Here is an 11,846-nt window from a genome sequence, read left to right as displayed (position 1 = left end):
CTGGACAAGGCAAAGCAACTGAGGACAATTCCCAGTACCAAATATCCCAAAACAGAATGTGAGGCACCTCATCATCCCTGTACCCTTTGTCCTTAAACTTGGTCCTTATGGCCTCGTAGCGAGTCTCCCAGGCCGAGCCATCATAAAAATCGAGGCCCATGTTGTTGTTGAAGATAAAGAGTTTCTGGATCATCTGATATGGCTTCAAATTCTCATTGAGAGCACTTGGAAAATCAAATCAAACACCTTTTGTAGATGAATTACCATGCAGCCGTCCATTCCCATTAAAAAGACAATTTGGACCTTAGGCCATCGTCGCAGGGTACTGATACAGATGAGGAGGACGAAGCAACTGAGCGTGGTTGTCTCCGGCAGCAACAGGAAAAGAAGCAGAACTGATCAGTTTTCCTTTTTAGGCCGGCTGTTCATTTAGTTCGCTTACAAAAAGTCCCAAATTGGCCATCAATTCCCTTGCCCCGCCCATAATTATGTCCATATTACATAAAGCAAAGCAGTTTTTGAACTTGCCACCCTCCTTGTGCTTGTGCAGCAATGCATTCCACTGAAGCTCAGCTGCCTCCCAACATTTGCATCGTGCAAATATCGTATGATAAAGTGTGGAAGCAAAGCATCAGGCTTTATGACGCAACTTAAATTGTCGTTGCTTGCTGTTGCTGCTTAGGCTTTCACCTCCTCCAAATATTTAGGAGGGTTTAGTCAATTTGGATTTCAGAGGTGTTGAGCAAAAATTGTACACAATATGTAAACAAATAATTCATTCGACACAATTTCATCCTCGTTCATTTTTCCGAAAAGGGTTTTATTAATTTGCCTTGTTCGAAACCAACATTTGAGTCGTCGCGCGAGTTTCGGAACCATTGCTAGGCACAATGGGTTCTTCTTCTCCATTTGTGCAAACGTGCAGGGTGATGGTTTCTTCTTCGTTACATCTCTGAAAAGAGAGAAAGAGACGTCGAAACCTCTTTAGACCCCTAAGACGTTGCAGGAGGTTGTGGGAAGCTAGTTTACTGCTGCGTCTGCTTGGGCGTTGGTGATGGTGCTGCAAATATCTCTATCGGTGGAGAAGAGAAAGGAACACTCTATGGTTGGAGAGTCAACAACATCAAGGACGGAGAAGATGGCAAAGAGGCTTCGGTGCATACGACATTGTTCGACAACTTGAGTGTATTTTGAGAGTATTTACAACATGACTTAGAGGTAATGTACCCCTGCACAAAAAGAAGACAAAGAAAATATAGATTTTATACCTTCAATTTGCTTAGAGTTTGCCTTTGAATTTACTACTTTGCTAGGAGCGATTAGATTTCTTTTGATCGGCAAGCTATTGATTGCTTCTCGATCGACTTTGCTTTCTGCAAGCTTGAACTTCAATGTTCCTCCTTTGCTTGACGCCTCGCAATTTCTGCAGTGTTTTTGTCCCTCTCTGTCATCCTCCTCCCAATTTGCTTTGGTTTAATGCCTTTTATAGGCGAACGGTGGAAACAGAAGTTGTGGTTAGTGGGTGAGTGCTACCACGTACTCTGCTCAGTGGGATATGAGCTTGTAATTGAGTTTCAACTGCCCACTGGGGGTAAGGTCGATCCCTTCCAAAGCAATGCATGCATTTCGTTCCTTCCAAATACTCCAAAGCAATACTAACACCAGATCGAAGTTCTCTTTCGATAGAGAACTAGCCATATGTGCCAACCAATATTGCAACCCGTCATCTCCGTTTAGGGCATTGTAGGAGAGCAATTCGATACCAAATTAGGTTGTTCATTGTGTGGTTTAACGGAACTCTCATTTTTAGTATAAAAATATTGATGCATTAAAAAAAAATAAACACATTTTATTTTGAAGGAGTTAATAAGATCTGAAAACGAAAAAGTGTAAAGATAAAGAGGTCCAGGCCCATAACGAAGCCTATATGGAATAACGGGCTTTATTTAGGCTGTATTGTGGACTCTGAATAAAACGACGTCGTCGCACATGAAACCCTTCCGTTTTTGCGCAGTGTGGCAAAATTGGCGCAGGCCGTTTTGAACTGCTGAAGCAAGAAGTGTTTTTGCGTTTGGGTGTATTGTGGACATTCGGGACTCGCAGCTTTTACAGTAAACACCTTCTACTTCTCTCTCTCATTTGGTTCCCTTCCTCCAAAGATCCGATCTAGGGTTTATCTAGGGTTTCTGTTCCCTCTCTGTCTCTTCGATGACCATGTCCTCTCAGACCCCCGATATCTTGGGCGACCGTCAGTACGGTCAGGACGTCCGCACCCAAAATGGTATTCTCTCTCTCCCCCTTGTGGGTTTTCCATTTTAGGTTTCTTACTGAAATGCTGCTAATTTTGTCCGACTTTATTTTGATGAACACAGTGATGGCCTGCCAAGCTGTTGCAAACATCGTCAAATCCTCACTCGGCCCCGTTGGCCTCGACAAGGTCTCCCTCCTTCTCTCTCTCTCTCTATATATATATATATATATATGTGTATATTTGTATGAATCTGAGATGTTATGTGCGTATGAGGTTTCAGTTGACTTAGTTCTTCTTTATACCACTAGTAATGTGGTTTGGTGTACTTAACTACTTAAAAGCTTCAAAATTTCAGTTAATTTTTTATGTTTGCCATTAATAGTGCTTCTATAGAAGTGCTTGTACTCGTTAGTGATTTTGGTATCTCAAACGTTTGATTAGAAGCCCTGTAAGATTCCCTGATTCTTCAAAAAATTCACTTCCAAGGAGAAGCACCGTACTCGGGCTTCTTCATAAAATTACTTCAAGTGACTTTAAATCTCATTTAAATCACTCTTCAATTTTTGCTAAGCACTCTATAAGTGATTTTGGCTCGTCCATAATCACTCAAAAAGGGGCCCCTCATGGTGGTGTGGAGTTTCATTCTTTTATTTTTGTCCTTATGGTGAATTTGTATGCTTCAAATCACTAGTGGAGTTGATGTTTTTCAAGTGGAAGACTGAATCTTACAGCCCAATTGCACAATATTATAAATTAAGTATGCAAGGGTTTCAGCTGGTTTACTAAGTTTATTGGTTGGTCATTGCAGATGCTTGTCGACGATATCGGTGATGTGACTATTACTAATGATGGAGCTACTATACTCAAGATGTTAGAAGTTGAGCATCCTGCTGCCAAGGTGTGTAAAAGTTGGTTATTTCTTGCAAATATTATACTATAGATGCATTTATACATGTCTGAAAATGCATTTATACATGTGTAGGTGCTTGTGGAGTTGGCTGAGCTTCAAGATCGAGAAGTTGGAGATGGGACAACGTCAGTGGTCATTATAGCTGCAGAGTTGCTTAAGGTAATCATGTCTGGTTTTTCTCCTCACCCCATATGCTTTCTAGAAGCATCTTATGCTCTAAAAGATTTTAACTGGGAATCAACTGGTTTGCTTCTAATTCTGCAGAGAGCAAATGATCTTGTAAGGAATAAGATTCACCCAACATCCATAATCAGTGGTTACAGAGTGAGCACCTCTTCTTGTTTCGTTTCTGTTTCGGATTCCATATTTAGCAACTGCATTTGCTTCTAAAATATTTTGTGGCTTATAACATGATGCTTTTCTATTGTATTTGAACCTCTTATGTTTGATCGTATCACCCTCTGTACAGCTTGCTATGAGGGAAGCATGCAAATATGTTGAGGAAAAGTTAGCTGTGAAGGTGAGGCCCCTTCAGAGAAATCTTCTTTCGATGTGTGTAGTAGAAGGGTCTCTTGTTGTTGGATTAAATTTCACTTTGGCCATACAGAGTATGCGGGAATTCTCTCTTAAACTTTTTTAGAGGTTTGGAGGGGTTGCATATATTGTGAACAGAAATTAATAGTTTTGGATATTCAATAGACTCTTGCCAAGAAGGCTCACTGCTCATACGTTCATAGTCACAATTCATGATAGTCTCTAGGCCATATGCTTTGACATATAGAAATTTTGTGGTTTATCTGTAAAACATTTTATACAAAAAGTGTTCCTGTTTGTTTAATTGATTGTGATTTGATTTTTCCAGGTTGACAAGCTTGGAAAAGATTCTCTAGTAAATTGTGCAAAGACAAGCATGTCCTCAAAGTTGATAGGCGGTGACAGTGACTTCTTTGCAAATATGGTATGCTGTTTGGATTGAAATTTTATCTTCTTAAGGGCTAATGTTGCTGGATTTGTCACCCATATGAACTCCTTTTCTCGTGTAAAGTTTATTAATTGGCAAATCTTATCTGTGGTTTCAGGAGCAAAAGTTAAACCCTTAGTTTTTTTTTCCTTGTGTGTTTTAACGATACTAGTATATAATTGGTTTTTCTAGGTTGTAGATGCAGTACAAGCTGTAAAGATGACCAATGCTCGGGGGGAAGTCAAGTACCCAATCAAGGTTGGTACTTAGTAGTTGTGTATACCCATGGTCATGAAGTTTTCATCATGTGCTCATGTGCTTCCTTATGTTATTCTATCTTTTGTTTGTATTTACCTTTGTACTTTGTCTTAGTTGCTCTTTTGATTTTCAGGGGATTAATATTTTGAAAGCTCATGGAAAAAGTGCAAGAGATAGCTATCTCTTAACTGGTTATGCACTAAATACAGGCCGTGCTGCACAAGGAATGCCACTGAGAGTTTCCCCTGCGAAGATTGCCTGTCTTGACTTTAATCTTCAGAAGACCAAAATGCAAATGGGTGTCCAAGTTTTAGTTAGTGATCCCAGGGAGCTTGAAAAGATTCGTCAAAGGTGATAAGATGCTGGACCTTATTTTTCTTTTTAAGTTGTATGGTCATATCATTGTATATGTATATCACGCAGCCAGCTTTGCAGACCCTGTCCATAGCATGCATTGGAGGGTATGAACACAGTTAGCATGCTGTGGTATAGAATAGGTGATTCTGCTGATATATTATGTAATCCTTTTCTCAATACTGCTAAAAAGACTTAGCTCAATTGCCCGTTAATCAGTGAAATTGATAGGCCCAAATAGAATTATGGAATTTGCTTGTGCAGATGTTAACTGCCTCAATAGATAGGTTTGGGATTGCTTATGCTTGGGAAAGGATTTCAATCACCTTTTCTTTATTGATGGATTGTTATGTCATAAAAAGACATCTTTTGATGCTTAATTGTATGTTTGGCAATGTACTGATGATATTTATCTCTGCAGAGAAGCTGATATGACAAAAGAGCGTATTGAGAAACTTCTGAAAGTTGGAGCAAATGTTATTCTGACCACAAAGGGGATTGACGACATGGCACTCAAGGCAAGAATCTTTGTGATTTGTTTCTCCAACTTTTTTATTTTGAAGTACTAGATTAATAACACTCTAATAAAATATCCTGCACTCTCTCTTTTATTTTGTTTTTTTTTTTTTTTTTTTTTCTTCTAAGGAGTCCATGATGATTTTTATGGATTGCAAATAGCAGCTCCCTTATTATCATTATTTTTAAGTCTTTATATATTATGGGTTAATTTTAGCTTGGTCATATGCCTTTGGACCTGGCCAAAAATTTGAATGGCTGAACACTCACGGTTAATGTTTTTGGCAATTGTTTTTCTTTTGTAGGTTCTCTTATTCGAAAATTGTGTATCATCTTTACGATATGTTACTCTTATCCTCTTCAATACGTGTTTATGCCTATAAGATATGCTGTTGTTTAATACAGAAATGCAGAAGTTTGAGGTCTCAACATAACCATGTTATGAGACGAACTAGTAGTTGTACTCTCTTTATTTTAACTCCTTTATCGTTATTCGGCATACAATGAGCTATGAAAATACAAAATACAAATGTACTTCTATATATTTCCGGCATGGGTATATGAATGTTTATCACATGCACCAGGTGTATTAAGCTGGGCAATTGCATAAACTTTGTATCCTTGATTGTAATTTCAGTATTTTGTGGAGGCTGGGGCTATTGCTGTCAGACGTGTTCAGAAAGAAGATATGCGCCATGTTGCTAAGGCTACAGGTGCAACAATGGTAATATTCTTCATGTGCTTCTCTAATAGTATAATTGTCTAGCGGATTAATTTTCATTTGGATTTATTTTGGAGTACAGCTATCACTCGTGTTCAATGGAAATAGTTTCTTTTGCAATACTATTTTCTTTTGGAATCATCATGTGTCATGTCCTGATCATCAGCCTATAAATTGAAAACAATACATAAATATGCAAAAAAAATTTGTGAAGAAGCTAAATGTAAATTTTCAGTGGAATACTTGAAGACAATACATCAGCGAACTCTTGAAACAATACATCGGTGTAGTACTAAACAATACTTAATCGAAAGCAATCAACTTGTTCACAAATGTTTTATTTATTTTATTTATCAGAAAGTAGATCCATATGTTGTATAATTATGTCATCTTGGTTTTGTTTTTTATCTGTAGGTTTCAACTTTCGCTGATATGGAAGGGGAGGAAACGTTTGATACGTCACTTCTTGGATCTGCAGATGAAGTTGTGGAGGAGCGCATTTCTGATGATGATGTGATTTTGATAAAAGGAACCAAAAATAACAGTGCAGTGAGTTTAATTAATTTTTAACATTTTTCTGTGCTTGACGTTGAGTTCTAATTGCTTCAAGTTTTTGTGAAGTTTATACATTTATATGTAGGACATTATCTATAATCTTATGGTATGGACTGATTTTCTGAATATATTCTTTTCAGGTGTCATTGATTCTCAGAGGTGCAAATGACTATATGCTTGATGAGATGGAAAGAGCTCTTCATGATGCTTTGTCTATTGTCAAGAGGACTCTAGAATCTAACACGGTATAATTTATTTACTACATAAGTGATAAGAAAAGGATCAGAACCATTTTAAATTTACTTTCTTCTGAACTAAATTATATTTGACGCTATTTTTTATTAATGAGGTATTTTTTTCATGCGAAATGGGTTTTATGGTTATTTATTTGATTTGTGCAATGCAATTTTTTGGGGGAGGTGTGGAAGAACTTGAAATGTATTTTTCAATGGAAATATGAAGATAAAACTGTGAAGGTTTCACCACCGAGTTTGGTGGTCATCTTTTCATTGAGAGTTTCTTGTTATTTATCTAATTCATTGATGTATTTACCATACAGGTAGTACCAGGTGGAGGTGCAGTTGAGTCTGCATTGTCTCTGTATTTGGAGGGTTTTGCTACAACATTAGGATCACGTGAGCAGTTGGCAATTGCCGAGTTTGCTGAATCTTTGTTGATTATACCAAAGGTTCTAAACATCTTATTGCAAATTGTGTATTTTTGTTGTGTTCTGCTATTTTTCGTATGTTAATGGTGTTTCTATTGCGACTTTTATCTGGTTTAGGTTCTTGCTGTCAATGCTGCCAAGGATTCTACAGATTTAGTTTCAATACTACGGGCCAACCACCACAGGGCACAAACCAAGGCAACAAACAGGACTGACAAGAAGGACAAGGATTATTCTAGGTATTTTCTGAGTATTGTCGGGGCATTCTGCCCAATTTTATATTATTGGTTTCCACAGTTGTCATTGTTTGCGGTGTCTGTATATTGAATTCTGTAGCATTGTCATTATACTTGCTCATATGCAACAATAGACTTACAAAAGTAAGCCAATATGATAACAGTGCAACTAAAATTATATTCCGTCATATGATTCTTGGGTGCATAAAATCCTTGCACATTCTGTGACTACATACTTATGGTGAATGCTCTACTATTGTTGCAGCATGGGCTTGGACCTATTAAAGGGAGAAGTTCGTAACAACCTAGAAGCCGGAGTCATTGAGCCTGCAATGAGTAAAGTGAAGATCATTCAGGTACCAAATCCTACATACAAATCAGTAATAATTTAGGATAATCTGTGAAGATAGATAACTAACAGCCTTGCAATGTTTGTAAACTTCAAACTTTTTTGGTTTGGCAGTTTGCAACTGAAGCAGCTATTACAATTCTCCGAATTGATGACATGATCAGGCTAGCCAAGGATGAAAGTCAAGAGGGTTAGGTTTGAACTTTTCCTTGTCTGTTTGTTTCCGGAGTAGAATGTCGATGGGTGGGAAGTGAGTCTGTGCCCGAAGAGGACTTAACGGTTTACATTCGTTGCGTGCACTAGAAGAATCAGATGGAGGATTTTGGTCATGTAGTTTTGTGTGGGAATTACGATTACTATTAAACCCAAATATTCAGGGAACGGTTTGGTCTGGTTAGAGGAAGTGGGTTTTGGGGGTGATGGAGAAATTTATTATTAACCGATGTCGGCTTTCCAATTTAACCCCCAACTTTGAAATGTTTTGTATGATTAGTGACTGGATATTTGCAGAATCTCTGGCCGTTGTCCGTTGAGAATTCATTGTGATATTCTTAAAAGCCATGGGGAATGCCTTGACACCAAAAACCTACTCGAAAAATCCCCAGGAAAATCTCTTACAGTAGCTGCTCTTAGCTTGTTGCCCTAGCCTACCAGTTTCACCCTCCCCAACAAAACAATACGGAATTCGTGACTCTTTATTTGTTCCGTGTTATTTTTCGAGTTTTGATCCGTGAGATTTTATTTTTAAATTATTAATCTTTGAACACATATCTCATTATTTATATAGTAACATGTAGTGTGTATCATCTGTGTTCTAGTTACACAAAAAATCCTTCCCCCTGCCTGTAAATGGACTCGAATCCTCTCCAGATCCGTTCCCAGGAGATCCTCGGGTCGGGATCCTTCAAGAATAAGCGTTTGATAAAAACTGAACGGTCAGGATTAGTTGGAATTATTTTTCCTCTCTGTGCGAAACGAAACGCCTCTCTCATTTACCATCTTCTCTTCACCATTTCTCACTCTCCAAGCAATTTATTTCAACGTTTGGGTATTTTCTGATCACGCTTATAATCCATAAAAGTAAATCGCAGGAATGATCTTTTAATTTTAATTAAATTGAAGTAATGATTTTTCAATTAAGAATCTATTACTATTGGCCTTTCAACTTATTAAAATGTGTAGATATAGTCATTTTCATCAATTTTGTCAAAATAAATTATGTTGGAATAACTATTTATATAATAAGGGTTTCCTCAACTTATCAAAGTGTAATTATGGTCATTTTCGTCAATTACGTTAAAAAAAAAAAAAAAAACAAGTTATGTTGGAAGGATCATTACTACAATTGGATTAAAGTTAAAAGATTATTTCTCCAGTTGAATTAAAGTTGAGGGACAATAGATTTTTAGTTGAAGGATGATAACTTCACGTTTTGATGAGTTGATGGGGTATTGTTCCAATTGAGTTAAAATTGAGAGACATAATTTACACTAACCCAGAAATTAAAATTTCCGAACCGCCCAGCAATAGATTGCAGAGAGAAAGAAGAAATTTGTCAAATTTCGGATTTAACGTGAAACCCATTCAGGGAGAAAAAGAAAAAGGAAATAGATCACTCGAAGGCTTGAGGAGACCCCCGCTAAAAGGGACTAACGAGTGCAGAGTTGAAAGAGGAGAGAGAGCCAGATTATTTATTTATTTTTTGGTGAAATTGAAATGGTTTCTGGAAAATGAGAGGAGAGAGGGAAGAAAAACTGATCGAGTTTCGAACTTTTTGATGTGGAATTGAGGGAGAAGAGATAGAGGAAAGAGAGGCTTTTTGATGTGAAAACCATTAAAAAGAAAAATTAATTGACAGCCGTAGGATGTGCATCAAACGGCCCATATAAAATCGGTCCGGAGGCGAGATGACCCCCTGTATATAACACAACGGATATGAGGATATGAGGGGTACAAACTTCATCCATAAGCGTTTGCTGTCAGTGGAAGAAGAGAAAGTAAGAATGGCTTGTGTAGGTGTAACCATGACCATGGCGGCATCGTTTGGTCTGAGATACTACCCATCGTGCTCTTACCCAACTCAACTCAATCACGGCTCAGTTCAACTCGGTAACTTCAGGAGGCCCAAACCCTTGAGACTCAGTTCCTCGCAATCGCATAGCATTTCTGGGTTGGACTCGCTTCTTCCCCACAAGCTCTGCACTATCAATTTCACCCCTCCTCGCCGCCTTAGCTCTCTTACCATCGTCTCCGCCAAGGGCTACAAAATGAAGACCCACAAGGTATTGCTCGTCTTTTTTGTTTGGTTACTCAGAAAATCTTTGGAAAATAAGCAATTTGGAATCTGGAGTTGATACTGTGATTCTCTTCTTTATTGGTATAGTAGTGAATTCGAATTTGATAATAGTCCACCGCATAAATTCTTACTGAAACCTTGAACTGTGAATTCCCCCAATCAAATCCAACTTGGGCCATTGTTTCTTGTTGTTTAATTGTTAGCTTGAAAATTTTATTTGTTTTGACATCTAGGTAGTAAGTATTTGGTGAATTCTTGTTGATAGGCTTCGGCGAAGCGCTTCAGGGTGACGGGTAGAGGAAAAATAGTTCGGAGGAGAGCTGGAAAGCAACATTTACTTGTAAAGAAGAATGCCAAGAGGAGAACTCGACTCTCCAAAATGGTGCGTTTTGTATAACTTATCTCCACTTTCAATTAGTATATATTTCCCTCCACTTTCAATTGTCTAGTGTTTTGTTATAGAATGATTTTCTTTGAAACATTCAACGTTTGAATTTAAGGGCTTGTTCTGAACCCTGATTACTTTTAGAACCAGTTCAAGTGAAACTTGAGCAAGAAATGGTTTCTTCTCATGTATCAACAATTTGTTCGTGAACTTTGAAAAAAGTGGTGCATAGTTTGCAATCGCTTTATCATTTGTTCTTGTTCTAGAGAAATAATGATTGTCTTCTCATCCATTACCCATTTGAGTTTGCCATCTTGTCTATTGTATGCTTCATTTGTTCATAGCATTTATCATTATCAGTGTGATTTTTCTTATTTTTTTGAGTTGGCTTGTTTTAAAGCTCAACTTCAAAATGCAAGGCAATACCCTCAATAGCTTGCAATTTGGAAAGAGTGAACTGTTGAAATTGGGAAAGGAGAAGCTTTGGAGTGATCTCTTCATGGGAAAAGGGAAAAAAATAATGTTTTCTTATGTTACTTGGTTCTTATAAACCCATCTAGCTCGTCCAAATGAACGCATATAGCTCATCTAAATGTATCATAGGTCCATAGCCCACCAATTATCCAGCACTTAACCCACACACCCCCACCATCTAGATGCCCACGGGTTTAGTACTGCTACTTGGTTTCTTATGTTAGTTTGGCTTTTGCTATGTGCAGCATGCAGTTAGTCGAAGTGACTATGACAACGTGATTGGAGCCTTGCCATACCTAAAAGTAAATAGGAAGGCAGAGTAAAGGTGATTTCCAAACTTGATGCAAATGGAATTTCTGACATGTACTCTTTTATTTCTCAAATCTTTGTACGAGTGTTTGATCTTTTTTATTTTCTTCAATGATCTTTATTTCCTTGTCTATTGAGGGTGTTGGTTACATTTTCAACGTACGGACGTATATCATGGAAACACATTTTTTATGTAGTTTCCTCTTTTGCAAGATTCTAGAACTTGGGTCTGCTGGAAAATGACAATATGATAACATGCTATGATGCATTTTATTCTATGTACTTCATTTTGGCCTAGTTGCAAGTGAGACGGAGTGTCAGTGTTGTGCTATGAATTGCAAACTTATATTTATTATTGATAGAATGGGTCTATCTTCTTTTATTTATCATTCATCGACCATCGTACCATGGAAGGATTAGTTTTAGCATTTGTGTGCGGATTGTTTAACTGCTGTTACATCGTGCACTTAGTCTTCCCTGTGCGTTAAACTGGGGTGTGGTAATACTGTTATAGAGAAGGTGATGAGGTAATAGTATGGTTAATAGTTATGGATAATTAGATGTCTAGCGGGTTCTCATTTTTTGACTGTTGCCAAGGTGCTTT

General features: G+C 37.7%; 2 protein-coding genes across 2 annotated transcripts; both read left to right on the top strand.

Annotated features, from left to right (window-relative positions):
• Positions 1 to 2,028: 2,028 nt before the first annotated feature.
• On the top strand, positions 2,029 to 8,290 carry LOC103966894 (T-complex protein 1 subunit alpha). The gene is made up of 17 exons (XM_009380117.3): positions 2,029 to 2,281; positions 2,373 to 2,437; positions 3,060 to 3,149; positions 3,234 to 3,320; positions 3,426 to 3,485; positions 3,631 to 3,681; positions 4,024 to 4,119; positions 4,315 to 4,380; positions 4,514 to 4,731; positions 5,156 to 5,252; positions 5,888 to 5,974; positions 6,386 to 6,520; positions 6,667 to 6,771; positions 7,086 to 7,214; positions 7,311 to 7,432; positions 7,695 to 7,785; positions 7,893 to 8,290. The coding sequence occupies exons 1-17, from the start codon at positions 2,209 to 2,211 to the stop codon at positions 7,971 to 7,973; spliced, it is 1,653 nt and encodes a 550-aa protein (XP_009378392.2). The 5' UTR covers positions 2,029 to 2,208; the 3' UTR covers positions 7,974 to 8,290.
• Positions 8,291 to 9,706: 1,416 nt separating this feature from the next.
• LOC103966896 (50S ribosomal protein L35, chloroplastic) lies at positions 9,707 to 11,373 on the top strand. Its single transcript, XM_009380118.3, has 3 exons — positions 9,707 to 10,060; positions 10,340 to 10,456; positions 11,179 to 11,373. Exons 1-3 carry the CDS (start codon positions 9,722 to 9,724, stop codon positions 11,254 to 11,256), a joined length of 534 nt encoding a protein of 177 aa, XP_009378393.2. The 5' UTR covers positions 9,707 to 9,721; the 3' UTR covers positions 11,257 to 11,373.
• Positions 11,374 to 11,846: the final 473 nt, after the last annotated feature.

The sequence above is a fragment of a genome, unplaced genomic scaffold, assembly GCF_019419815.1.
Source record: "Pyrus x bretschneideri cultivar Hongxiangsu unplaced genomic scaffold, Pyrus_bretschneideri_v1 Contig14, whole genome shotgun sequence".
Classification (NCBI taxonomy): domain Eukaryota; kingdom Viridiplantae; phylum Streptophyta; class Magnoliopsida; order Rosales; family Rosaceae; genus Pyrus; species Pyrus x bretschneideri.
This window is presented reverse-complemented; position numbering and strand designations above follow the sequence as displayed.